General features: G+C 47.5%; 1 protein-coding gene across 1 annotated transcript in view; it reads left to right on the plus strand.

The window, feature by feature from the left end:
• SLC36A4 (solute carrier family 36 member 4) overlaps positions 1 to 24,769 on the plus strand; it is a 104,508-nt gene extending 79,739 nt beyond the window's left edge. The window contains exon 11 of the mRNA XM_060234947.1: positions 24,315 to 24,769. Coding sequence (XP_060090930.1) covers positions 24,315 to 24,619 — 305 coding nt within the window. The 3' untranslated portion in view covers positions 24,620 to 24,769. The remainder of the gene's footprint in view (positions 1 to 24,314) is intronic.
• The last annotated feature ends 3,202 nt before the right edge of the window (positions 24,770 to 27,971 follow it).

The following is a 27,971-nucleotide window of genomic DNA, read 5'->3' on the forward strand; positions in this document are numbered from 1 at the left end:
ACGATGGTGCTTGCGCAGGGGTCTACCTTTACCTTTTAAAGTCACTAATCCACTGCATGAAACAGCACTTGGAGGAAATACCTGGGAGGCAGGAATTTTCTTTCTTAATGCAATGATTTGTTAAAGAGGCAGGTTCTGGATTGTTTCCACACTTCTCTTGAAATGTTTCTTGACTTGCTATATTCAGTTGCTTCCCTTTTTAGGCCAAGTGAATCTTCATCTGAATTGAGAATCCCTTGTATAATGCTAACAGCCTTGAAAACCTAGGTAGCTTGACTTAACAATATCCTTTTTGAAACATTTCACGCCACAGGAGTATGTGTAATAATGATGCTTGCATCTTTGGGAATGTTGCTGATTGTGAGCACATCGCAGTGGCAACTGCTTCTGAATTCAAACTCTATTTCATATACCGTATTTAGCCTTGCAGAAGAAAGAACTGGTCTACCTGGGCAGCTGTTTAGACAAGATAAAATGTCCGGCAAAAGATTTAAGATACCTTTGGGTTTTGCCTTTCCTCTTGGCAATTCACACAAACATTTTTGCTTTCCCTGATTGCTTTTTTTTAACATTTTAGTTTAAAATGTGGGTAGTTTTATGGTGTGGTTTGATCATTTCTGATAATGGAGCACTTAACAGAAGGTTTCCCTTTAACTTCCCTGCCCCTTTCATTGACTCTAAGCTGCTTTCAACAATCTGTGCTTCCTTGACCGTATTCAGCCCTCATCAAGCTTTCCACCATCTTTTGGTTAGATAGGAAAATCCATATCTTTCTACATGTCTGGGAAGTTGGGCAGACTGTAATTTTTCCCCACCAAGTTGTCGCCCATTTGCGGCAACCCCAATAGGTTTTTTAAGGCAAGAGATATTCATAGGGTTTGCCATCGCCTGCCTCTGTGTAGCGACCCTGACCTTCTTTGAGGATCTCCCATCCAAATACTAACCAGGGTCAACTCTGCTGAGGTTCTGAGGTCAGAAAAGATTGAGCTAACTGGGTCTATTTAGGCCAGGGCGCTATAACTCTGGATGGAGAAACCTAAATCTTGTCAGGGTGGCTCACTGCATTTGTTACCAAGGCTTCTTTTTTTGTAGTAGGAACTCCTTTGCATATTAGGCCACACACCCCGATGTAGCCGATCCTCGAAGAGCTTACAGTAGGTCCTGTAAGAAGAGCCCTGTAAGCTCTTGGAGGATTGGCTACATCAGGGGTGTGTGGCCTAATATGCAAAAGAGCTCCTGTTACAAAAAAACTCCCCCAGTTTGTAACCATATTGAAGACCTGCCAGCCTACAATTAAAGTGATACTATCTCTGGATGCGCTACTGTGGCTAGTAACCTTCAATGGACGTGTCCTCCATGTTGCTTGTCTAATCCCGTTTCACTGCTGTATAAGCAAAAGAACATGGCCACCGCTTCTCCTAATGAATCCCCTATCTTAAACATATATTAGTACCACATTTTCTCCTTCTTTCCTCCCCCTATTTCTCCCCTCCCCGGCTTTCATTCCTGTTGATTTTTTTTTTTTGCTAAAGTTCCAGTGGAAAATCGAAAAATACGCAGACGGTGGCTTGGAGAAGCTCAAGTTTGCGTTTGAAAGTTTTCATTAAAATGACATGTATGGATGCTCTTGTTAATAATACCCGGAAGCTAAATCTTTGTTTGGGTATGCATGAAAATTGTTTTTTTGTGTCTTCCCGGTTGTGGTGGAGCCTGGCTGTTCCTTCAGGGCACCACACTGTATAATTACTCCTTAGTCATAATTTTTAATGCTGTCAACAGGAGATAGGAAGAGCAGGAAAGAGCCATCTCTTTCTCTTCAGAGCAGGTCTCTAAACTAATTTATCAATTGACACGGATGGCAACATGGAACAGCAATTTGAACTTTGGCAAGGCATTGATGGAATTGCAAAATAGGGTCGTGGATTCCTTCAGTGTTCCGTCTTCTAATCCTGTCTAGTTTCTTACCCATTTATAATACCAAATATAATTTTGGCCAGTTATTTCATCAACGTCTCAAGAGCTCAGGGTAGGCACTAGCACTGTGGAGTCAAATATTTTGGCCAGTTATTTCATCAGCATCTCAAGAGCTCAGGGTAGGCACTAGCACTGTGGAGACAAATATTTTGGCCAGTTATTTCATCAGCATCTCAAGAGCTCAGGGTAGACACCAGCACTGTGGAAATAAATATTTTTTAAAAAAATATGTGACAGTAGAGCTTTTTTTTGTAGCAGGAACTCATTTGCATATTAGGCCACACCACCACCATCCCCTTATGTAGCCAGTCCTTCAAGAGCTTACAGGGCTCTTAGTACAGGGCCTACTGTAAGTTCCAGGAGAATTGGCTACATCAGGGGGGTGCGGCCTAATATACAAAGGAGTTCCTGCTATAAGAAAAGCTCAGGTAATTAGCATCAGAAAACTGATTTTCAAGGGCACGTTTGGAAGAGAAGCGACACTGCTGTGTAAGTGTTTGGAAAAGGTGCTCCAGGCGTAAGAAATGTCAATAGAGATCAAGTTAAAGTCAGGGCTTTTTTTTGTAGCAGGAACTCCTTTGCGTATTAGGCCACACATCCCTGATGTATCCAATCCTCCAAGAGCTTACAGGGCTCTTCTTACAGGGCCTAGTGTAAGCTCCAGGAGGATTTGCTACATCAGGGGTGTGTGGCTTAATATGCAAAGGAGTTCCTGCTACAAGAAAAGCCCAGGTAATTAGCACCAGAAAACTCTGATTTTCAAGGGCGCGTTTGGAAGAAAAGCAGCGCTGCTGTGTAAGTGTTCGGAAAAAGGGCTCCAGGCATAAGAAATGTCAAGAGAGAATGGGCAGCATTGTTTGAGAGTAGGACACCTTAGACAAACCACAGTGTTGCAGAATCCTACCATGACTCTCTCAAGTTAAATTTTGAAACAAAGAGGGATTGGTTCTAAAGGATATAGTTTTTTAAAAAATAACCAACTCTGTCCTTTAACTAGGTCACATTTCACCTAGATCGGTTCTTCAGCAGGCAGCCACCAGTAACAGAGCTTGCCACGTCAACGCTTTCACCCTGGTAGGGATACCTCTTTGTTCCTCATCCCCATTGAGAGGAGGGGTTGTGGCTCAGTGGTAGAGCATCTGCTTGGCATGCAGAAATTCCAAGGTTCAATCCTAGGGTTGCCAAGTCCAATTCGAGAAATATCCGGGGACTTTGCGGGTGGAGCCAGAAGACATTGGGGGTGGAGCCAGGAGCAAAGGTGTGACAAGCATAATTGAACGCCAAAGGGAATTCTGCCCATCACATTTAAAGGGACTGCACACCTTTTAAATGCCTTCCTTCCATAGGAAATAATGAAGGATATGGGCACCTTCTTTTGGGGCCCATAGAATTGGACCTCCTGGTCCAATCTCTTTGAAACTTGGGAGGTATTTTGAGGAGAGGCACTGGATGCTATACTGAAATTTGGTGCCTCTACCTCAAAAAGCAGCCCCCCCCCAGAGCCGCAGATACCCATGGATCAATTCTCCATTATTTCCTATGGGAATAAGTCTCCATGGGGAATAATATAGTTCCCAGCAGACATTTCCCTCCCCTCCCCCCACTTTCTGATGATAAGTGGGGGGAGGGCCTCCAAACTAGGAGGTTCCCTGCCCCCACCTGGGGATTGGCAACCCTATTCAATCCCCAGCATCTCTAGTTGAAAGGATCAGGTAGCGGGTGATGCAAAAGACCTCAGCCTGAGACTCTGGAGATCCACTACCAGTCTGAGTAGATAGTATTGACTTTGCAGGATCGATGGTCTTCAATCTCACTGAAGTGGAGCCAGAAATGTGTATGCAAGCAGGGAGCCATGCAAATAAGCTAGAGAGCTACATTCACATATGCCCATCATAGACTGAAAAAAGTAACTTTTGAAGACTACATAGCAGGAACGATTCCCCACCTGTACTTCTTCTTATTCAATCTGAAAGGGACCACTCAAGACTCATCTTAAAAGTCCTAGCACATGTTCACCTGTTATTGTGTCGGCAACCACAGAATGCCATTTAATAATGTGTACTTTAGGGCAAAAATAGCTAGCTTGCTTTATGGGTTCCCTTGATGGAACATATTTACAAAGACCAACAATTCCTGATCCCAGAGAAGGAGAGAGCTGTAATCTAAGAGCTGACACTGTGCCCACAGGTAAAACTGGCCTAGCCAGCTCGACATTTGTCGAGCAGCTGAAAGCAGTCTTTCCCCCTCAGGAGATGTTGCTCTTCCAGAATTGATTTAAATTGAATGAGGTGTTACATGCCTAAACCCTGGTACAACACTGAATTTTTTAAAAAAAATCTTGGATGTATTGGATTTGTTTATAACAAACTTGGGTTGCGCATGGTTAAGATTTTTGTTGTTTATTGTGAGACGCTTTGAGGCTCAAACGGGACAGAAACGCCAGGAATAAATAAAATAAATAGAACTGTGGTCATAGATGCAAATCTGAAGCGAGATGGTACATAGAAGCTGTTAGTTATCATTCTAGGTGGCAAAGCAGCTGGCAGCCCTTCGTTACGTTTCTCTCGCAAAAACCTTCTGCCAGGCCGCGAGAGCATTTGAATCTCTTGTTTCCGTTGTAAAGATGGGGGAATGAAAGCGAGGAGAAACATGCCCATGTTATGCGTGAATAAAGGCAAATTGACAAAGGGGTACTTTACCACAGTACGTATGTAAGCCCTCTGAGCCAAAGCAAATAGAAGAGAAAGGCGGGATAAAAGCGTGTAAAAATATTTCCTCCAAATTCATGTAACTGATTATAGTTTGTACTTGAAACAACAGATGCGTCATGTCACTTGTGAGACAGGCGGGCAGGAACTGTGGCTCAGTGGAAGAGACTCTGCTTTACATACAGAAGGTCCAAGGTTCAGTCCCCAGCATCTCCAGTTGAAAGAGCCAGTTTGGTGTAGTGGTTAAGTGTGCGGACTCTTATCTGGGAGAACCGGGTTTGATCCCCCACTCCTCCACTTGCACCTGCTGGAATGGCCTTGGGTCAGCCATAGCTCTGGCAGAGGTTTCCTTGAAAGGGCAGCTGCTGTGAGAGCCCTCTCCGCCTCACCCACCTCACAGGGTGTCTGTTGTGGGGGGAGAAGACATAGGAGATTGTAAGCCGCTCGGAGTCTCTGATTCAGAGAGAAGGGCGGGGTATAAATCTTCAGTCTTCTTCAATAGGTGATGTGAATGACCTCTGCCTGAGGCCCTGTGATTAGGCAGATTGTGAGAAGGAGGGCAGGAAGGGTTGCATCAGTGCTTAGTTCTCATGGCCCTTTCTTACACGCGCAGGAAAATGCTGATTGCAACTCTGGGGTCAGGAAGCCATTTTTCTCCAGGCCAGTTTGGCAAGGGATCCTGGAGGTTTTTGCCATCTTCTGGGCATGGAGCAGGGGTCCCTGGGGATGTATGTGTGTGGTGAGGGGAGGTATTTGAGAAGTTCTTGCATTGTGCAAGGATTTGTACTAGATGACCCCGGAGGTCCCTTCCAACTCTAGGATTCTGTAACCTTGAAAAGCTGCTGCCAGTCTGAGTAGACAATCTGACCTTGATGGGCTAAGGATCTGTTTCAGTATTAGTGAAATTTCTGGAGATGCTTAGAGTACGAGGACAGACACTTTGACAAAAACTGCTTAAGGGGCAGCGCTTGACAACACGTTTGGACTGACTACACCCAGACTGGGCTCTAGAACAGCGCCCAAACCTGGAAAGCCAAGAAACGCCAAAAGGCTTCTTCCCAGGCGACCCTGTGTATGTCCAGAACTTCTCGAACGGCCTAGAATGGATTCCATCCGGGGTAATTAGAGTCACTGGGCCATTTGTCATTTGTACAAAGTCATTTGTACAAAGTGTCGACTGAAGGGGGCCAGCTCCTCTGTCGGCACATCGACCAGCTGCACCACAGAATGCTTCCAGAAGAGCCGGAGAGCCCAGCCGTAACAGAGGAAGACAGGGACGGGGAAGGGCCAGCGTTACCTCATACAGGGGATGGGGAAGGGCCAACGTTGCCTCAGACTGGGGGCACACCGACGCCACTTCTTCCAGCCTCTGAGACCCACAGTGGGCCCTCCACCCTCATCGGGAGAAAGTTCCGAAGGGGGCCCACTTCCTCCGCTGCAGCCAAGCGCCCCTGCTTCCCTGCTGAATCTGAGTGAGAGTGCGGCCACACCTGGCTTGGCTCCTTCAGCACCGCCTCCTCAGGCAGAGCCCTGGTGCTCACAGAGGGAACATCATCGATCAGAGTACTTAGAGGACTATATATGCTAGTATGTTGGATCCTGGGCTGAGGGCGGGGTGGTGGTGGTGGTGGTGGTGGTGTTATGTACTGAATTGAAAGCTTCGCGACTGCTTTGCGTGCATTCGAGTAACCGTGGGAAACCACGGGTTACCTTGATTGATTTGAACTGTACGCAGGAACCAATGTGCGGTCGTGGCATGAAACTTGACCTCAGCGATTTGGTATGGGACTCAGGGGGGTGTTTCGTTTGCATGTTTTATAAGCGAGGTCGTGGCCCCGCCACGTCTTTAGTATGTAGTAGCAATAAAGTATGGTTTGTGTTGAACTCTGCTGTATCGAACTCACTATTTAACCCCTGCCCAAGGGAAGTGCAGGAGGAAAGCAGGATCCGGGAGCAGCTAATGGCAGTATTTCTTTGCAGGTCAGAAGCAGCCATTTCTGTTTAATGGCCTCATGCTTTGAGGATGTCTTGAGTCCTCCAGAGGCCTCTCTTCACCCTGACCTCCTCTCCTCCTAATTCTCAAGAGGGTCTAGAGGCTCACAAGCCTGTGAGAGTCCCGCCTCTTCAGCCTTCCTGGATCCTTGGATAGGTAGCTGTGAAGCTGCATCAGCTTGCTTGTTAGGGAACCGTGCTCAATATAGAAGGACAGTAGGGGGGTAGGGTGGCAGTTAATGGCTTCATGTTTAGATTGGCTAACGGGGCCAGCCCTAGACTGTCTGGCACCCTAGGCAAGGCTAGCTTCTGCCCCCCCCTCCCCTCACACTGATAACATCCCCGAGTCACATGGTGCCCCCTAAAGGCCAGTGCCCTAGGCCAGGGGTGGCCAACGATAGCTCTCCATGGCCAATGGCTGGGGCTGATGGGAGTTGTAGGCAAAAAACATCTGAAGAGCTACTGTTGGCCACCCCTCCCCTAGGCAGTTGCCTAGTTTGCCTAGTGACAGGGCCGGCCCTGTTGGCTAATATGCATTAAGTTTGTGCTTATGTTTCTTGTTCAAGAAGTCACAAACCCGCCCTGAGCTCACTTTGCGGGAAAGGCGGGATATAAGTCAAATAAAATAAATGTGTCGACAGTGCCTAAAGGTTTATCCATGTTTTTTCGTATGTATTTCTGTATCATGCATCTGATTTAGTTTGCGATGTACAGATTTGCTTTCTGTAATGTGCAGTAATGCCTTCTAAGAAACTGTCCAATTCATATTAATAACACTTCAGAGTTGGTGTCTTCTACTGACGGTCGTATGCCCACCGGGGTAATAAGAACCTGTATGATCATAGAATCACAGAGTTGGAAGGAAAGATCAACCATTCTCTGCTAGATTCTATACACTTTTTAAAAAATGATTTTATAAACTTTTTTTACAGTAAAAATTGTTCAACAGTGGAATCGGCTACCGAGGAAGGTGTTGAGCTCCCCCTCATTGGCAGTCTTGAAGCAGCAGCTGTACAAACACTTGTCAGGGATGCTCTAGGTTGATCCTGCATTGAGCAGGGGGTTGGACTAGATGACCTGTATGGCCCCTTCCAACTCTATGATTCCATAAATAAAGGCATCCTTCTTAAAAGGGACTGAATTAACAATCTTTTAAGTCAGGTTCTGTCTTTGGAACTTCAGGCTATGCCATCCCTTGAAGCCTTTTGGAGACAGAGCTTTTGGGAAGTCCAACCAATTTTTTAATATGAGGCTGCCTTATACTGAGCCAAACCATTCGTCCATCAAGGTTAGAGAGCCAGTTTGGTGTAGTGGTTAAGCGCGCAGACTCTTATCTGGGAGAACCAGGTTTGGTTCCCCACTCCTCCACTTGCAGCTGCTGGAATGACCTTGGCCAAGCCATAGCTTTTGCAGAGTTGTCCTTGAAAGGGCAGCTTCTGTGAGAGCTCTCTCAGCCCCACCCACCTCACAGGGTGTCTGTTGTGGGGAAAGAAGATAAAAGCGATTGTAAGCCACTCTGAGACACTGATTCAGAGCGAAGGGTGGGATATAAATCTATGGTCTTCTTCTTCTTAGTATTGTCTACTCAGACTGGCAGCGGCTCTTTGGGATCTCAGGGAGATGTCCTTCATATCAACTGCTACCTTTAATGCTGCTTTTTAACTGGAGATGCTGGGGATTGAACCTGGGGCCTTCAGCATGGCAAGCAGATGCTCTGACCACTAAGCCACAGCCCTTCCCACGAGCTACTGCCTCAAGCAACAGGATGGATTCCATCTGCAGGAAACATGGTAGAAGCAGAGCTGTAGTTTGGAAGTTACCTCTTCTGCCAGAAGGAGAAATGAGCACTTCTAAATTTCCAGCACTTTTGTCGCATGTTTCTCGTGATGGGCATTTCCCAGCAATGCTTATTTCTTAGGCAACTTCAGTTTTCTCCTGCCGTAGGAGAGAGGATGATGCTCTTTATTGTCTTTCCTCTTCCTTGACAATTAGTGTTTCAGCGCTTAGAGGCAGACCCTGTCACTGCAGCCCAGTGCCCAGATTGGTGCCATGTTTCCCTCACTGCTGCTACACTGATGAAATTTCACACTTGGCTCCCTCTGCAAATTGATTTTGAGTGAGGGGTACGCTGCTACAATGGGCTGGATCCGGCAGAAGAGTTTATGGAAACAGCTGGTGGAGTGGATCGTTCCCCACTGTTCCCAACCACCCTGCCATTTGCCCCAAAACTACTCTGGGGAACTGGGAGACCGAGAGCATCGCAGGACTGTGTGTTCCATGGGGGGGAATAAAGTAAATTTGCCTTCCTTCCTTCTCTGCTGTTGCAAGCTTCAGAAAGGAAGAGGAGGCAATGTTACTCAATTCAAACTTGTTCCTGCAGCACCCAGTCTTGGTATTAGGGTTGCCAAGTCTAATTCAAGAAATAACTGGGGACTTTGGGGGTGGGTTAGGAGACATTGGGGGTGGAGCCAGGAGCAAGGTTGTGACAAGCATAATTGAACTCCAAAGGGAGTTCTGCCCATCGCATTTAAAGGGACCGCACACCTTTTAAATGCCTTCCTTCTATAGGAAATAATGAAGGATAGGGCATGTTCTTTTGGGGCTCTTAGAATTGGACCCCCTGGTCCAATCTTTTCTAAACTTGGAAGGTGTTTTGAGGAGAGATACCAGATGTTATACTGAAAATTTGGTGCCTCTACCTAAAAAACCTCAGCTCCATCAGAGCCCCAGATACCTGCAGATCAATTCTCCATTATACCCTATAAGAATCGGTTTCCATAGGGAATATTGGAGTGCCCAGGAGACATTTCCCTCCCCCTGCACTTTGCCATCCCGGTCGGAATGAAGAGACGGACACAGGGAGTTGGTAAAACTAAGGGCCACGTTATTAAATGCAAACACACAACCGGCAAGGGCAACCAGAACTGCGGCCAGGTCAGGGCCAGGGGTCTCAACAGACCGCTCCCCTGCCATTAGCGCACGAGAGACCCGGCCCCCTGGCTGGAACTGTGTGTCACAGCTCCCGTCAGGCAGACCCAGCAGGGAGGCTCGCCCCGGAAATCCCAACCACCAGACGCACGTCTCAGTGGAAGGCACTGTCCGATCGAGCCTCCAGGACAGTCTGCATTCTCACACCTCAGGTCACAACTACCTAAAAGGTTGATCCTGCCAGACCCCTAACTCCACAAAAGGGGGAGGCTTACTGGTCCTCCCCAAGCCGCATAGAACCATAAACCCAGTAAAACCTGTCCACAAAAGTGACCAACCTACTTAAGGCACCAACCCGAAGCCAAATCCACTATCCACATGCTATGCAGGGTAAGCAAAAAATACACCCCAGACAACAGCCAATCAGCTGGGGAGTAAAAAATTTCTACCCGGCCCCTCAAAAAAAGAGGTGACCAGCTCATGCCTACATAACGAACAGGGTGGGCGGGAGGGCCGAGCATTGACGAGGGACTGAAACAGCGAGGCGGAGGCTTGGCCGTTAGGACACCCAAGCTCCGCCTCCAAGAACGTGCGCCCAAATGGGCCCAGAAAGCCCGCTCTTCCCTCCAGGGTGGCAAATCAATCCCCAACAGCCGAGCCGTGATGAAGCACAATAATGGAGCAACTACTCCACCAGGAGGGGCCAAACAATGCAATACCCTACCTCCCCCAAAGTCTTCAAACTGCCGCACAGCATGTTCGTAAGACTTCCTGGTGCTAGGCGCAATGGCTAGGCCTATCGCTCTGCAGGCCTCGGCTCTCCAATCAGCCATAGCTCCTGGGGCATTGTCACTGCCTCTCGATCGGCTTCTGGGGCCAGCTGACGGAACCTCTCCATCTGTTTACGAGAGAGAGCGTCAGCCACCCCGTCATTCACCCCAGGAACATGCTTGGCCAAAAACAGAACATTAAGCCGCAGACAACGCAGATTGAAGGCCCTCACCAACCTCATAACCCTTTGCAATTTGGATGAAAGGGAGTTAATTACATGAACCACAGCCTTGTTATCGCACCAAAAATGTACCGTGCGATCGACCATATCACTCCCCCACAGCCAAACCACAGCCAAAATGGGGGGAAACTCTAAAAAAGTGAGATCCCAGCTCAACCCTGCCTGCACCCATGATTCCGGCCAAACATCTGCGCACCAGTGTCCACGGAAGTAAACCCCAAAACCTAACGAACCAGCAGCATCAGACATGACCTGAAGCTCCGCCTCAAGTCTCATGTCCTCTCTCCAGAAGGAAATCCCACTGAAGGATTCCAAAAACTCCTGCTATACCTGCAGATCCTCCCTCATGCTGCTGGTAACCCTAGTCCTGTGCTGAGGCAAGCGTAGGCCCGCCATAGCATCACAAAACCTGCGAAGAAAAGCCCTTCCCTGGGCAACCACTTTGCAAGCAAAGTTAAGATGCCCGACTAACTGCTGAAGCTCAAGCAGTGTAACCTTTCTCTTGAGGAGGAAAGTACTAATCCTGTTCTTTAAATCCTCCAGCTTCTGACCAGGTATTCTGGACGATTGTGCTAGGGTGTCCAGTTCAATTCCCAAAAAGACAAGGCATTGAACCGGGCCCTCAGTTTTCTCCTCGGCCAATGGCACCCCTAACTCAGCGGCCAGCTCAATAAACCTGGACAACAACTGAGCGGAACGCCCAGTACCCGCAGGACTCACAAAAAGGTAGTCATCTAAATATTGGACAACATTGTGTAAACCCACTTTTTTGCAAACAGCCCATTCAAGGAATGTGCTGAAACACTCAAAAGCCGCACATGATACAGAGCAGCCCATAGGCAACGCCCTGTCCATATAAAATTGTCCTGCAGAAGAAAAACCCAAAAGCTCAAAATCGCCCGGGTGGACAGGGAGAAGACAAAATGCAGATCTGATATTGCATTTAGCCAACTCAGCCCCCTGCCCACAGCGTCGAACTACACCCACGGCCTGATCAAAGGTAGTATACCTAACTGAGCATAGCTCCTCTGGAATCACATCATTAACTGAAGAACCCTTGGGTAAGAAAGGTGGTGAATCAAACGGAATTCACCAGGCGCCTTCTTTGGTACACCCCCAAAGGGGAAACCCTAAGGTTGACCACCGGAGGATTAGAAAAAGGGCCCAAAATCCTGCCCTCCGCCAGCTCCTTGGCGATCTTGGCCTCCACTGCATGTTCTAAACCCTTAACAGAACTAAGGTTCCGAGACCACCTTCCAGATCCAGCCCAGGTCCGGTCCACCTTCCGTTTTTTCAACTTCTCCTTCTCCTTGTCATCAAGATCCTCCTTGTCTTTTCTTTGCCGGCTCCCTAAATACCTGGCAAGCCGGCAGGCACCAAAGCAGTACCTGCCCCAACAACGCCAGTCGAAGGGCCCGATCCAGCAACCGGAGCACCCAAACCCACGGCTCCTCCAGAGGCATTGACAGCTGACCTCCCTTCTAAAATAGATAACCTTGTTAATATCTCAGCCTGAAAAGCCACCTTTGAAACTTGATCCTTCAGAGAAACCAGTGAAGGTGGTAACCCAGATGCCTGCTCCAGGGCCCTCAACCTTAAAAGAATAGCAGCGTTCACCTCATCCTCCCCCTCTTCATCAGATGATGAAGGAGGCGGGGGACGCTTCTGCGGGGAATGCTTCTGCGGAGGCTTGGGATCCTTATGCGCAGGCTGCTTGCCCTTTGATTTCCCCGTACCCTTCCGCCCAGACATTTCCAGATACTGAAGGATACCAAGTCCCAAGCACTGTAAGGCCCTTAAAGACCCACAGGCAAAATTCCACACACGCAACCCCTAAAATGGCTGCCAAATATCCACCCCTAAAATGGCCTCCCTCTGACACCCAAAAATGGCCCCTGACAGATCCCAACTAAAATGGCCGCCCAGCCACGAGGCACATATGAACATATGAACATATGAAGCTGCCTTATACTGAATCAGACCCTCGGCCCATCAAAGTCAGTATTGTCTTCTCAGACTGGCAGCGGCCCTCCAGGGTCTCAAGCTGAGGTTTTTCACACCTATTTGCCTGGACCCTTTTTTGGAGATGCCAGGGATTGAACCTGGGACCTTCTGCTTCCCAAGCAGATGCTTTACCACTGAGCCACTGTCCGTCCCACAGAAGAAGAGGGGATGGGAGGGGGGGAGGGAGCGTTAGTGACGACAATACGAAGGGGAACCCCCAGATTGCCACCTGGCACACCCCCAGTTCCCAACCCGACTGGGCTGGGCACCCTGCCGCAGTACACAACCCCCGACGTTCTCTTCTTGTTCTTTTTCTTTAAATATCACAAACTGAAAATCCAGCGCTGCATTCTCTTTTGACCGATGCTGCCCTGCAAAGCACTCCACACGACAGATAAGACCTTCAGCCTGGCCCGATCCCGACAATGAAAGCCCCCAACGGCCTCCAACCAGGCCTAATCCCTCGCTGTTGGCGGAGAGCACGCACACGCTCCTCTCTTGCTGAGCACTGACGAGGGACTGAAACAAGGCAGAGGCTTGGCCGTTAGGACGCCCAAGCCCCGCCTCAGAGAACGCGCGCCCAAATGGAAAGCCCACTCTTCCCTCCAAGGGGGCAAATCAATCCCCGACAGCCGAGCCGCAATGTGGCCGGCTGCCGGAGATCCCTTCTGATAACCCTGAAGCAGGGGGAGGACCTCCAAACCAGGGAATCCCCCGCCCCCAACTGGGGATTGGCAACCCTCTTTGGTATGCTTGCCTCCCAATCCTCAGAGAGATTATTCAGGCTGCTTGGGGAAGGCCCACCAGCTCCCTCTGTGAAGACATCACTGGATCCAGTCCAGTGTGTCCATCCAGAAGAGAACTGAATCCAGTATGTTCCCTCTAAGCTGCAATCTTGTGAGCAAAAATTCTACTTCGTGAGCTACTGATATTAAAGCTGTGAGCTACGCATACATTATTGTGCTCTGGGGTCAATTTTCCTGAGCTAAGACAAAAATGTGTGAGCTGGAGGCTAAAATTCTGTGAGCTAGCTCATGCTAACTCAGCTTAGAGGGAACACTGGAGTAGAATTATATTCAGCATTAAATGAGTTTGAGAGAATTTGGAACAGAGAAAACCACAGTCTCCCTAGAACCTGCTGAGATGATACAATATTCCACGGGCCTTTACTCTTGACAGCCTGTCAAAGTTTCACTGTCGCTGCCTCTGCAACTCCCCCACAGACATAAACGCCTTGCTTCTTTTAATTGCATGTTGCTGGTGGAAGAAATTAAGCCTTGTCTTGAGGATTTTTGCTCCCGACATGCCCTGGAAACCTTAGCTGAACCACGAGGAGGAAGAAAGTTAGCCCCACTTTGGAAAGTTAATCCCAGTTTGGTGTGGTGGTTAAGAGTGCTGATTCAAATCTGGGAGAACCGGGTTTGATTCCCCACTCCTCCACATGCAGCCAGCTGGGGGACCTTGGGTCAGTCACAGTTCTCTCAGAGCTGTTCTCATAAGAGCAATTCTCTCAGAGCTCTCTCAGCCCCCCTTCCCCCGCCACCTCATAGGGTGTCTGTTGTGGAGAGGAGAAAGGAAGGAAATTGTAAGCTGGTCTAAGACTCTTGAGTGAAGGGCAGGGTATAAATCCAACTCTTCTTCTTTATGTTCTTTTTCCTTCTCTTCCTCCTGCTTCTTCTTTTCCCTCCTCCTCCTCCTGCTGCTTCTTCTTTTCCCTCCATCTCCTCCTCCTCCTCCTGCTTCTTCTTTTCCCTCCATCTCCTCCTCCTCTTTCTCCTCTTCTTCATCATCTTCTTCCTCCTCCTCCTCCTGCTTCTTTTTTCACTACTACCACCACCTCCTCCTCCTCCTCTTCTTCTTCTTCCTCCTCCTCCTCCTCAAGGCCTTGCCCTACACCCCTGAACTTTGCATGACAGGTGGGAAGTGGAATAATGGAATGTCCCTTCTTGCTCATAGAAAGCTAGCTGCTGGAAAGAAGCTTGTGACTGAGCTTGCTGTGTGCAGAAAAGGAGAATGTAGCCTTCAAAGAATGCCATTTCCTACCTCCAGCCGTATGAGTTCAGACATACTTCCTCCATCAGGGTCTCCAGTGGGGTGCCCATCAAGTATTTTTAGAAAGTGGACAGGGCCAGATGAGGCTTTTGCTCAGCAGGATTTCTGATTGGCCACTGGAGATCTGACTGGCTGTGCATACTATTAAACGCTGTCACCACACCTTAAGAATCTTCCCTTGAAGTTAAGCTGTGTGTAAGCAAGACAATATTGGTCAGAGAGTCACAAATATACACAGCACCTTGCTGCATCTCCATAGCACTTTCACTTCCAGGCCATTCACTTCCAGGACAAATGAGTATTCTGATCCTTACAACTCTCCTTACCTCTCTCTCTCTGGGTTACCATAACCTTTTTACTAAACTCCTCTTGAATTCCTAAGTATCAGAATGCCTCATCAATCAAATCTTAACCCCTCCCCTGCTTCCCAGCCCACATCTCCTATCAGCTAGTGGCCCCCCATTCTGATTCACTCCTTTGTGGCCGAGTGTATTTGTCAGGCAGGAGAGACTAGCCCCCTGAGACTTCTGAAAGCCGCTTTGGATATTAACAAAAGTCTCTCTGTTCTTGGGTTGGCTGCTAAGTTCCCACCGAGGGCGGGGATCCCCCCGTTTTGGCAGGCCCCAACCCGCCGGCAGGGAGCAGGCCACTGGGGGATCCCTGCCCTCAAAGAGTCCTGTCACCACTCAGTGTGTGTGTGGTGCCCGGAAGTGACGTATCGCATGGGGATGCTCTAGGAATTTGCAGGAAACTCTATGGTTTCACACAGGCACTCTCTAGCAATGTTGGAGAAAACTCTATGAAAACTCTAGCAATTTCCCCCAAATTGCTAGAGCATCCCTGTGCGAATCCATATAGTTGCCTGCGAATTCCTAGAGCATCCCCGTGTGACGTGCCTGGCGCAATACGTTACTTCCGGATGATGTCATTGTGCGTGTACGAAAAATGTCCCCTGTTTGTTATGTCAGCTAAGTTTAAAAAATTCAATAAAATTTAAATTGAAAAAAAGAAAAAATCCCCCTCTGGAAGCCATGGGAGACTTGACATTTGAATACACACACACACACACATATACTGAATCAGACCCTTGGTCCATCAAAGTCAGTATTGTCTACTCAGACTGGCAGCGGCTCTCCAGGGTCTCAAGCCGAGGTTTTTCACACCTATTTGCCTGGACCCTTTTTAGTTGGAGATGCCAGGGATTGAACCTGGGACCTTCTGCTTCCCAAGCAGATGCTCTACCACTGAGCCACCGTCCCTCCCTATTTGATTATACAATCGGTTGGGTGGCCTTTCTTTTTGAAGGGTTAAATCCCCAAACCATTTGAGGTTTAGACCACCGTAAGTGACATCTCAAGACATCTGTAGCATCTGACTTCTTTTCCTGAAGCAACCTGTCCATCTTGAACCTTCCAGAGAGGAAGACAGTTGTCATTTTGTTTATTTACATTTTTTCTAACATTTTAATAGTTTGTGAAGGGGAGGGGGACCCCTGTATTTCTCTCTCTCTCTCAAACTTTAATCCACTGCAGCGCTTGAGAAATGGTTTTCTGTACCCTGGAAAGAATAAAATGCTGCAATTTTAAGAAATCTTTTGTTGGTTGACCCTTGGCTTAATGTACGATAAAACCGCTGAAAACAGTGGGAGAAGGATGGTTCTTGAGAGGGGGAAAATGGAGCTGTTTTTGACCTCCCTTGTCATGCTGTGTTTTGCTTGGTTTTAATAATGAAAGGATTCTGTTCTCTAGCAGCAAAATAAAAAAGAGGAGAGTGTTTCAGTCGCTTTGGTTTGTCAGCCTTTACTTTTTCCCAACTTGCGTTCAAAAGCATGCTTGCTACGCCTCCATCCATCTTTTTCGCCTTTGCCCCTGTACATACATCTATCTCTTTGCAAGACAGAGTCAGTGGGCATTTAATTAAAAACAAAAAAAAACAAGGACCTGTACCTGGGTGAATGTGAGGTTTAAATCATGCGGGTGTTAAGCAGTGTTGGCCCTGGGAGTGCTTGGATGGGAGACCACCAAGAAGGGCTGGGTCTGCTATGTGAGGGAAGGCCAGGACTTTTTTTGTAGCAGAAACTCTTTTGGATATTAGGCCACACACCCCTGATGTAGCCTATCCTCCCAAGAACTTACAGAGCTCTTCTTACAGGGCCTGCTGTAAATTGGCTACATCAGGGATGTGTGGCCTAATATGCAAAGGAGTTCCTGCTACAAAAAAAAAGCCCTGAGGCAATGCCAAACTACCTTTGGTTATCTTTTGCCTGGAGTACCCCATGGATAGGGTTGCCATGAATCAGTTGCGCCTGAACTGAACATTCTTCTTCTTCAGCTGTTGTCCTGAGCCCTGACAAAGGAGAGCTGTAAGGGTTAACAGATCTGGAAGAGTTGCCAGCCCGTTCCTCTGCTGAACAACCAGCAGCTGGCCCATCAATCACTCTCCCCACATTCCAGGCACCAGTGTCAGCTGTTGACAATCAATCTCCTCCAAGCTCTTCCCCTCCCATCTCAAGAGTTCGAAGCAGGCTCCGGAAAGAGCTTTCAGAGCGAAGACATGAGGCACGCCGATGCTTCAGATCTCTCAGCCCTGAGTTCTAACAGAGTCACTGCCACCCAGGGAGCAGGCTGATTGAGGCTCCCATATAACTCCCACCCAGGACCTGGTAACCTTGTGGAAGCAACAAGTCTATTCTCTGGCTTGCATCCACGCTCCTTCCTGAATCCTGATCCTGACCTGCTTGAATTCCTTGATATCCTGACCCTTTGGCTTTTGGACACTAACTTCTGATTCCGATTTGCGATTTTGCTTTGGTGACTTGGCTCCTGCTGGACTTTGACTGGCTTTGGACTCCAGCCTGCCTGTGCCCTGAGAACGTTACAGCTGTTCACGTGCTGGATGTTGGAATGTAAGGATTGCTGCATGCGGGTACAAGGAAAAACCACATGTATGTGTGACAGGGAGGAATAGTTGATGTAAGTTTTTTTGTTTGAGTTTTATATGCCAGTGCCCCTTTAAGATTGAACCATATGGCATTCTGGGGAAATGGAGGTAGCAGTTAATGACTGCAGTTAGCAGACTTAAGTGCGGAGGTGATTTTGGTTCTGAAAGTGTTTTAGTTCCTGTTGGGTGCGTTCTTAAATTAAAACCAACATTTTCCCCATGTTGTACCTTTTCCCCCAATTGGAGCGTAAAGTATGTTGTACATGGATTAGGGTTGCCAGGTCTGACTCAAGAAATATCTAGGGACTTTGTGGTGGAGCCAGGAACAAGGGTGTGACAAGTAGAATTGAACTCTAAAAGGAGTTCTGGCCATCACATTTAAAGGAACAGTCCCTTTAAATGTGATGGCCAGAACTCCTTTTAGAGTCCAATTCAATTCTATGAGCCCCTAAATAAGGTGCCCCTATCCTTCATTATTCCAAATGGAGGGAAGGCATGTAAAAGGTGTTTACATGCCTTCCCTCCATTTGGAATAATGAAGGATAGGGGCACCTTATTTAGGGGCTCATAGAATTGGATTCCCTGGTCCAGTCTTTTTTGAAACTTGGAGGGGGGTGTTTTGAGGAGAGGCACTGGATGCTGTGCTGAAAATTTGGTGCCTCTACCTCAAAAAAGAAGAAGAAGATATTGGATTTATATCCCGCCCTCCACTCCGAAGAATCTCAGAGCGGCTCACAATCTCCTTTACCTTCCTCCCCCACAACAGACACCCTGTGAGGTGGGTGGGGCTGGAGAGGGCTCTCACAGCAGCGGCCCTTTCAAGGACAACCTCTGCCAGAGCTATGGCTGACCCAAGGCCATTCCAGCAGGTGCAAGTGGAGGAGTGGGGAATCAAACCCGGTTCTCCCAGATAAGAGTCCGCACACTTAACCACTACACCAAACTGGCTCTCCCTCAGAAAACAGCTCCCTCAGAGCCCCAGATACCCATGGATCAATTCTCCATTCTACCCTGTGGGAGTATAATAAGAGTACAATGGAGTCGAGTATAATGGAGTATATTGGAGTATAATGGAGTGCCCGGCATACATTTCTCTTCTTTCCCCCCTCTGCCACTTTCTGAAGACCCTGAAGCGGGGGGTGCCTCCAAACCAGGGGATCCCCTGCCCCCAGCTGGGGATTGGCAACCCTAACATGGATTGTATGTTTGTACAGGGGTATCGAACAATGCATTCAGTGAGCATGGTATGTACGGGCTAATGAAGAAACACCTAATTAAGAATGGGAAGCAGCTGAACAAGGGAGAAGTCAAGAAGAGGCCAGAGTAATAGACCGGAGGAGATAGGTCTAGATAGGTAGCTGTGTTAATCTTTCTGTAGCAGTAGAAAAGAGCAAGAGTCCGGCAACACCTTAAAGACTAACAAAAGCAGGGCCGGGTAGGAGCTTTCATGAATCAGTGCTTGGCTTCTTCAGACCAGAGGAGAGGAATTTAAAAAGTGGCGGTAATATGGGGTGCCAGTTCTTAGGAATTGACCGGTGTGAACGAAAAGCGGATTGTGGTGCACTTCTTTAAAACAGAATAAAACCAGCAGGCTCATGTTCCCAGGTTCTCTGCTGTCCACTTCACAAGCAGCCATTTTCTCTGGTGCCCATAAGGGACTAAGTGAGAGTAAAAAGGTAAAGGTAGTCCCCCTGTGCAAGCACTGAGCCATTACTGACACATGGGGTGACGTCACATCAGGACGTCGTCTTGGCAGACTTTTTACAGGGTGGTTTGCCATTGCTTTCCCCAGTCATCTATACTTTACCCCACACAAGCTGGGTACTCATTTTACCCACCTCGGAAGGATGGAAGGCTGAGTCAACCTTGAGCCGGCTACCTGAACCCAGCTTCTTCTGGGATCGAACTCAGGTCATGTGCAGAGCTTGGACTTCAGTACTGCAGCTTTACTGTTCTGCGCCAAGGGGCTCTGCCTATACGCACAGATGCCTTCTTATCAGGATTTTAGCCTCACATGGTATCTAATACCCAATAACCGACTGCCATGAAGACTTCGTGAAGGAGAGTTGAACAAGAGATCTTATAGCTCTAATTAAGTGTGCATTATGGCCACTCTTCCTGTTGGCTAAGTTCTGATTTCTTTGTGCTTACTAAAAAGGCGGAGCCTCCCAGATCCACCTCTCTGCCCTGCATGACGGCCAGCGTAGGGTTGCCATATCTTCGCGTGCCTCCCTTTCCATGCTGGAACCTTCTCTGCGCTATTGGCTTTCGGCATTCAGCTGCGAGCAGAACTGAAACGGGAATTCTATATATAGCCCTGAATGAAGGGCTGTATCCCCTGTCAAAATCCATCCACATGCTCTGTTTTAGGAATAAATCACCCGCAGCAAAGCTCCTACTTCTCCCTACAATCTCTCCCCGCCCCTCTTGTTAAGGCTAATTAGTACCTACAGCCACGCAGTGAAGATTTTTGTGCTGTCGTGGCAGCTGCTGCCAAATAAACTTTCAAAAAGTCTGTGCAGCCAGTCAGAAGTCCTGCTGGGGAAGATGTGCAAAGTATGATTTTTAATGTGTGAAAGTTGTATCATATGGATGGCCCAGGCGATCCTGGTCTCATCGGATCTCGAAAGCTAAGCAGGGTCAGGCCTGGCAGTATTTGAATGGGAGACCTCCAAGGAATACCAGGGTTGTGAGGTGGAGGCAGGCAATGGCAAGCCACCTCTGAACGTCTCTTGCCTTGAAAACCTCACAGGGTCAGGTTGTGACTTGATATCGCTTTCCATCTTCCGTAAGGTTTTTGTCTTCCATAAGGTTTTTGTTTTTTTTTAATGGCTTTCAGAATGTTTTCACTGATTATTTTCATATTATATGATCTCATCCAGTCCATCTCAGTCCTGTTAGCCCAAATTTGCCAAAAGCAAATTTTGCACAAATTAGTTTTAGAAGAAGAAGATGATGATATTGGATTTATACCCTGCCATTCACACTGAATCTCAGAGTGGCCTACAATCTCTTTTCCCTTCCTCCCCCACAACAGGCACCCTGAGAGGTAGGTGGGGCTGAGAGAGCTTTCACGGCAGCTGCCCTTTCAAGGACAGCTCTGCGATAGCTATGGCTGACCCAAGGTCATTCCAGCAGCTGCAAGTGGAGGAGTGGGGAATCAAACCCAGTTCTCCCAGAAAAGAGTCTGCACACTTAACCACTACACCAAACTGGCTCTCTCTCTCTCTCTCTCTCTTTTTTTTAGCATCTGTATCCTTTAAAAAATTGCAAGAAATTTAATGAGGAATATTTTGGGGGCTATTGGTTGCATAGATCCACTGAAAGAGAAAAAGTTCCAGATGGTATAATATAAAACAAGGGACTTTACACATTGAGTTTATCATCTCCCTCTTTGCACTGAAGAAGAGCTGGTTCTTATACTCCACTTTCCCCTGCCCTAAGGAGTCTCAAAGCAGCTTCCTCTCTCTCCCAACAGTCACTTTGTGAGGTAGTTGGGGCTGAGAGAGTTCTGAGAGAACTGTGTCCAGCCCAAGGTCACCCAGCAGGCTTCATGTGGAGGAGGAGTGGGGAATCAAACCTTGTTCTCCATATTAGAGCCCGCCGCTCTTAACCACTATACCACGCTGGCTCTCTTGTGCAGCTCTAAGCAGAATACAGTCCGCCTTCGAGTGTGTGGGACTGATTATTTTATTTTAATAAGAGGATTCTCTTCCTTAGACCATTAGAAGAGCCGGATTCTTTTTTGTTCTTCCTATTGAGGGTTCATCCAGATATTAAAGTTGCTGTCTGTAATTGTACTTTAGAAAGCTTTTAATGGTTCTTCGAGGTTATATTTTTTACTTGTTGTAGACAGAAGCTGCCATGATTCCAGTGCAGCGTATGGGAAGGTAATTGTGAGATAAAAACCTAGGTGGGACTGTACAGCTGAAAGACAGGATTACATGCAGGTGGCTGGGAGGAGGCTCAGTTTCCACAGCCTGAGGTCACAAGGAGTGCAGACATAGAATCATAGACTCATAGAGTTGGAAGGGACCTCTCAGGGCCATCTAGTCCAACCCCCTGCACAATGCAGGAAACTCACAAACGCCTCCCCCTAAATTCACAGGATCTTCATTGCTGTCAGATGGCCATCTAGCCTCTGTTTAAAAATCTCCAAGGAAGGAGAGCCCACCACCTCCTGAGGAAGCCTGTTCCACTGAAGAACCTCTCTAACAGTCAGGAAGTTCTTCCTAATGTTGAGCCAGAAACTCTTCTGATTTATTAGGGTTTGTAGAATCTTTCGGGCTCAAGTACCGTGTTCTACTGGAGAAAGTTTTTCTTCCAACTTTCTCCAGTAGAACATGGCACTTGAGCCCGAAAGATTCTACAAACCCTAATGATGTTACCAGCCGTGAAAACCTGAAATCTTCTGCTTTAATTTCAACCCGTTGGTTCTGGGCCTACCTTCTGGGGCCACAGAAAACAATTCCATACCATCCTCTATATGACAGCCCTTCAAGGACTCAAAGATGGTGATCCTATCACCTCTCAGCCGCCTCCTCTCCAGGGTACACATACCCAGCTCCTTCAACCTTTCTTCATAGGACTTGGTCTAAGCAGTCCTAAGCAGCATTACGCTCCTCTAATGCCATTGAAGTCAGCTGGTTTAAGATGGCGTTGTAGGATGCGTGTTCCCCTGTACAGTTGCAAACGCATGATGCTGCCTTCTACTGAGTTGTACTATGGGTCTGCCAAGATCAGTATTGTCTGCACTGGCTGTCAGTGGCTCTACAGGGTCTGAGAGGGAGGTCTTTCACATTATCTAACACCTGATGCATCTAATAGGAGATGCTGGGGACTGAACCCGGGACCTTCCGCATGCCAAGCAGGTGCTGTACCACTGAGCCGCAGCCTCCTCCCCTATTTTGGAGTGAGATTCCTCTCTTTGTTATAGTAGTGATAAGGACTGCAGGAGAGCGGTATCTGATATTCATATGAACATAAGAGAAGCCATGTTGGATCAGGCCAATGGCCCATCTGGTCCAACTCTCTGTGTCACACAGTGGCCAAAAAAACCCAGGCACCCTCAGGAGGCCCACCAGTGGGGCGAGGACACTAGAAGCCCTCCCATTGTGGCCCCCCTCCCCAAGCACCAAGAGTAAAGAGCATCACTGCCCTAGACATATGAACTGCTTTTCAGGTCCCTCTAGCTCAGTAGTTACGTATTCTGGCAGGCAGTAGCCTTAGCTGGAGATGCCAGAGACTGATCATGAGAGCATTCATCCATTGCAAGCAGAAAAAAGGGTGATACTTTGTGTGTGTGTGTGTGTGTGTGTGTGTGTGTGTGTATAAAGAGCCACCAAGTTGCAGCCGACTTTCAGAGACCATAGGGTAGGGGTGTCAAACTCATTTGTTATGAAGGACAGATCTGACATAATAATGATGATGATGATGATGATGATGATGATGATGATAATAATAAGTTTTTATTTATACCCCGCCCTCCCCACCAAGGCAGGCTCAGGGCGGCTTAATGAGGCCTTGTTGGGCCGGGCCATGTCAGGCTGGGCCATGTGTACGTATTTAAGATTAGGTAGCAGAGATACAAACTTTATAGAGGATGCAAACAAAAGCAAACTGGCTTTGATCTTGCCGCTGTTGGTTGAGATCCTCACTTTCTACAAGGACAAGGATGACCTGGGGATGGTCGTGAAAGACATCTTCATCGCCTCCCTGGGAGTGATGGGCTTTGTCACTGGCACTTACGTGACCGTTGAAGAATAAAATAAAACATGCTTACAACGTTAGCACTCATTGGTCTTAGTTTCAGCCCCGGGGCCGCATGTTTGACACCCCTGGCATAGGGTTTTGAAAGCTAGCGGCAAACTGAGATGGTTAGCCATTGCCCTTCCATTGCCTCCCTCTGACCTGGACTTTCTTGGTGGTCTCCCATCCAGGGCAAGCCTTAGACTGTCTGGCATCCTAGACAAAACTAACTTCTGACACACCCCCCCCAGCACTGATGATAGCACCGTGTCACGTTGGGGTGCCCAATTCAGCACCCCCAAAAGGCCAGCGCCCTAGGCAATCACCTAGTTTGCCTAGTGACAGGGCCAGCCCTGCTTCCATCCAAGTAATAACTAGGGCTAACCCTGTTTAACTTCCAAGATCTGACAGCATTGGTCTAGCTTGGGCCATCCAGGTTGGAATATGATATTCTATCATTGCCAGGGGTGGAATTCTAGCAGGAGGTCCTTTGCATGTTAGGCCGCACCTCTATGATGTAGCCAATCCTCCAAGAGCTTACATGGCTCTTTTTTGTAAGCTCTTGGAGGACAGGCTACATCATGGGGGTGTGGCCTAATATGCAAAGGACCTCCTGCTAGAATTCCACCCCTGATCATTGGTAATAAATACAAACTCTTCCTTTCTTGTGCCCATCTGTCATATTCCTCTGCTCTTTCACAAGTCGTGGAATGCAGCCCATTAGATCCTGTGGATTCCGACCCACATTGTGTGCTTAAAAGAAGTGGTCCGCTCTCCCGTTCTGTTGGTTCTGCTTGGCAAAATTTAGCTCTGGGGGTTTCTTCTCCTTCCAAACTATCAGAAAGTTTTAAGCTGTGACTCATTCAGTTTTCTTCGCTTTCCTTCATGCCCACGTGGCTGTGCCTCTATATATATATATATAGATTTATTTTATAAAGAGGCCTTCTCTCTTTCAGGTGCTGTAGCAATTCTGATCCCTCGCCTGGACCTGGTGATCTCGTTGGTAGGAGCTGTGAGCAGCAGCACTCTGGCTTTGATCTTGCCGCCGTTGGTTGAGATCCTCACTTTCTACAAGGACAAGGATGACCTGGGGATGGTCGTGAAAGACATCTTCATCGCCTCCCTGGGAGTGATGGGCTTTGTCACTGGCACTTACGTGACCATTGAAGAAATCATTTGTCCCACTTCCTCGTCTTCTGTCAATGCCACAATATCTCCGGGCTGTTTGAACGTTTCACACTTGGCCGCGGGTTTAGATTAACGCTGGAAGACTGTCATTCCACGGAGTTTGTTACCATGGATTTCCTCGGGAACCAAAGAGAATGCTGGATTCCACAGGGTGAAGCTGGGACCCTGAATGAGTGTCTGGGAAAATTAAAATACCTTCTGCCCAGTGTGTATGCATCTTGCAGACCAAAGTCTCCATCTATTCCTGCCTTCTAATTCAAACCCCTAGTGCTGTGTGTAGCAGAGAAATCTATATATTTTTTTTTGGTAGATAGTAATGAGAAATTTTGGTCTATTTATTTCTGGATGAAAGCACTTTGGAAAGTAAAATGCTGCCCCTCCCTCAAATGTTGCAGATTTGGCTGACACAAGCCATGAGGGGTTGTCTTCATCCATTCTTCTATTCATATGCTGTAGGGGGCGCTGCCTGTCAGGAGCCTCTCCAGTGCAGGCCCTGCCACTTCGTGCAAGATAGCAGATGAGGTGTTATGCAAATACTACACCATTTTACTGAGAGCCAGTTTGGTGTAGTGGTTAAGTGCGTGGACTCTTATCTGGGAGAACCGGGTTTGATTTCCCCACTCCTCCTCTTGCACCTGCTGGCATGGCCTTGGGTCAGCCATAGCTCTCACAGAGCTTGTCCTTGAAAGGGCAGCTGCTGTAAAAGCTCTCTCAGCCCCACCTACCTTACAGGGTGTCTGTTGTGGGTTGAAGGGGGAAGGTAGAGGAGATTGTGACCGCTCTGAGACTCTGAGTATAGGGTGGGATATAAATCCAATATCTTCTTCTTATGCATCTGGGACTCGCAATAAGCTGTGTTTCCCAGTGGGACAGGGCTTGGAGTCAGCCTGCTCCTTCCACAAGATTTTCTTTTTTTTTTCTTTTGCTATTGACTTATGTCAACCCATAGAGTTTTCAAAGCAAGAAACAGTGAGAAGTAGTTTGCCCTTTCCCTCCCCCTGTGTAATGACCCTGGTATTCCTTGATGGACTCCCATCCCAATACTAACCAGGATGGATGCTGCTTAGCTTCCAAATTTGACCAGATCAGGTGGTCCTGAGCTATCCAGGTTAGGGGGGGGGTCTAAAGAGGTAGCTATCCATAAAGGTATTAAAAACAAAAGGAGATGGTTACACATTCCTGTATAATGACTGAAAAAAAGTGTTTTGGGGGTTTCTTGCTGTAGTCTGTTTACATGCAAGAAAAAAAAGGCCCCTTGCATTGATGGGATTTTGCACTCACAATGTCTGCTTAGGTTTTTGGGTTTTTTTTAGCAGAGCAGAAATAAGATTGTGAATGGTGACACAAACTTTGTTCCAGCCTTCAGTGAATTGTTTTCTTTACACTCTACGTAATTGCAGCTGTACAAATCTGCCAGTATGCTTTATTTTTTTCTATTTATTCCTAACAGAGTAACCCTATATTTGTACTGTAGCCCTGTATATTACTGTACAGATGAGGTGTTTCTACAGTATTCTGCCTTAAATGAATATGCCAGTTGCCGTTCTCTGCTTTGGGGTGGGGAGAGGGTGAAATGAGGAAAACAAATCTTAAGAAAGTAAAGAAGCCCTGGATATAAATCAGAAAAGTTAAAAAGTTTTAAACAAGGGTTAAAATCAGCTTGCTTCATGCACGTTAAAGGCCATGCAGAATTCACATTTTTGCATAATGTATCATACCCAGTGCTCCCGCTAAGCTGTGGAGTCTTGTGAGGAAAAATTCTACTCCATGAGCTACTGGCAGTAAAGCTGTGAGCTGCTGCGTCAATTAGTTGGCTCTGGGGCCATTTTTCCTGAGCGAAGACAAAAACAGAGGTTGAAAAACCGTGAGCTAGCTCACACTAACTCAGCTTAAAGCGAACACTGATCATACCCGGTGTGCTTTCATTTTTTTCTAGAGGGAAAGCCACCCAGAACTTCTGCTTCACAAGCTCAATTTTGAAATGAATGCGAGCAGCTTGTGTGGGAGAACTTTCTGGAAGAACTTTGTACGTTTGTAGTGTCAGTGTGTGTGTGGAGGTGGGGGAGGTTCTTGTTTATAAATGTGGTGTGTCTTTGGTGGGAGCTGAGGAGAACCTGCATGACAGACCACCTGCCTCACTTTGGGTTTCTCCACACATTATTTCGATCACTTGTGTGCCCTTACTGAGTCTTTTTTTTAGGGGGGGTTTTGTAGCAGGAACTCCTTTGTGTATTAGGCCACACCCCCTGATGTAGCCAATTCTCGGAGAGCTTACAGGGCTCTTCTTGCAGGGCCCTGCTCCTCCCCCCTTTTCTGTGCATGTTTCGCTTCCTCTTGGAGCCGCTTCGATCTTTCATAGCTGTTTCTCCAAGTATTTTACACGTACTTTTAAAATGCTCCTTAAAATCTGGAGAAATAGCTATGAAAGGTCGAAGCAGCTGCTACAGGGAGCGAAACGTGTGCAGAAAAGGGGAGGGGAACCTCTTGACAAAGTATGGGCACACAACCAACAAATTAACATGTGCAGGAAAGAAAAACCTTTTAGTCAGCACATGTGGTGAATTCCATGTTTAGTGTAACACGAATGGCAGTTCCATGTACTAGTATGGGTATGATTCTGCATCCCACCCACCTGCCCCGCCCGCAGATACCATCGTCAAAGTAAAGCACAGTTCAGGGATGATATGTGTTCATTTGCTCTCCCAAAGTGCAAGCTGACAAAAGGCTGTGTGAATCAGGCCTATGTGTGCATGGGTGTGCACCACATGGACAGTATCCACTCAGCTCCCCTGCTTATGCTTCCCACTCTGTGGACAGGATCTTCAGATAGGTGGTTGTGTGTCGTGGCCCCACTTTTTTAAATGTGTCGTGTTCAGTGTGCGCTTTTAATGGACCAGGCATATGCAGTAGTAACATGGGAATTAGCTCGTTCATTGTGTGTATCGCAGGGGGTTTTTTGTAGCAGGAGCTCCTTTATGTATTAGGCCACACTCCCCTGATGTAGCCAATCCTCCAAGAGATTACAGAACTCTTAGTACAGGGCCTCCTGTAAGCTCCAGGAGGATTGGCTACATCAGGGGTGTGTGGCCTAATATGCAAAGGAGCTCCTGCTACAAAAAAAGCCTGTGTGTATGTATGTATATACATATGACTAAGGCATTACTCCTTTTTTTTAGCACTTTCTCTCTCTTTCTCTTCCCCTTGTTTGAGAACACTATGCATGATAAACAATTTATAACCAATGTATAAAAGAAATGTTTAGATGTCACTTAAGTCCATGAAAAATGCACACTTTTTTGTTTTCATGGATTTTGCTTTAACGGAGAGACACACTATATGTGATGATGGCAGCTGTTTTTTTTGCGTTTGGACCCCAGGCAATTCGTACAATCGGTGGGGGGTGGGGGGGGGAGGCAATACTCCCT

This window comes from Heteronotia binoei, chromosome 3 (genome assembly GCF_032191835.1).
Source record: "Heteronotia binoei isolate CCM8104 ecotype False Entrance Well chromosome 3, APGP_CSIRO_Hbin_v1, whole genome shotgun sequence".
NCBI classification, from domain to species: domain Eukaryota; kingdom Metazoa; phylum Chordata; class Lepidosauria; order Squamata; family Gekkonidae; genus Heteronotia; species Heteronotia binoei.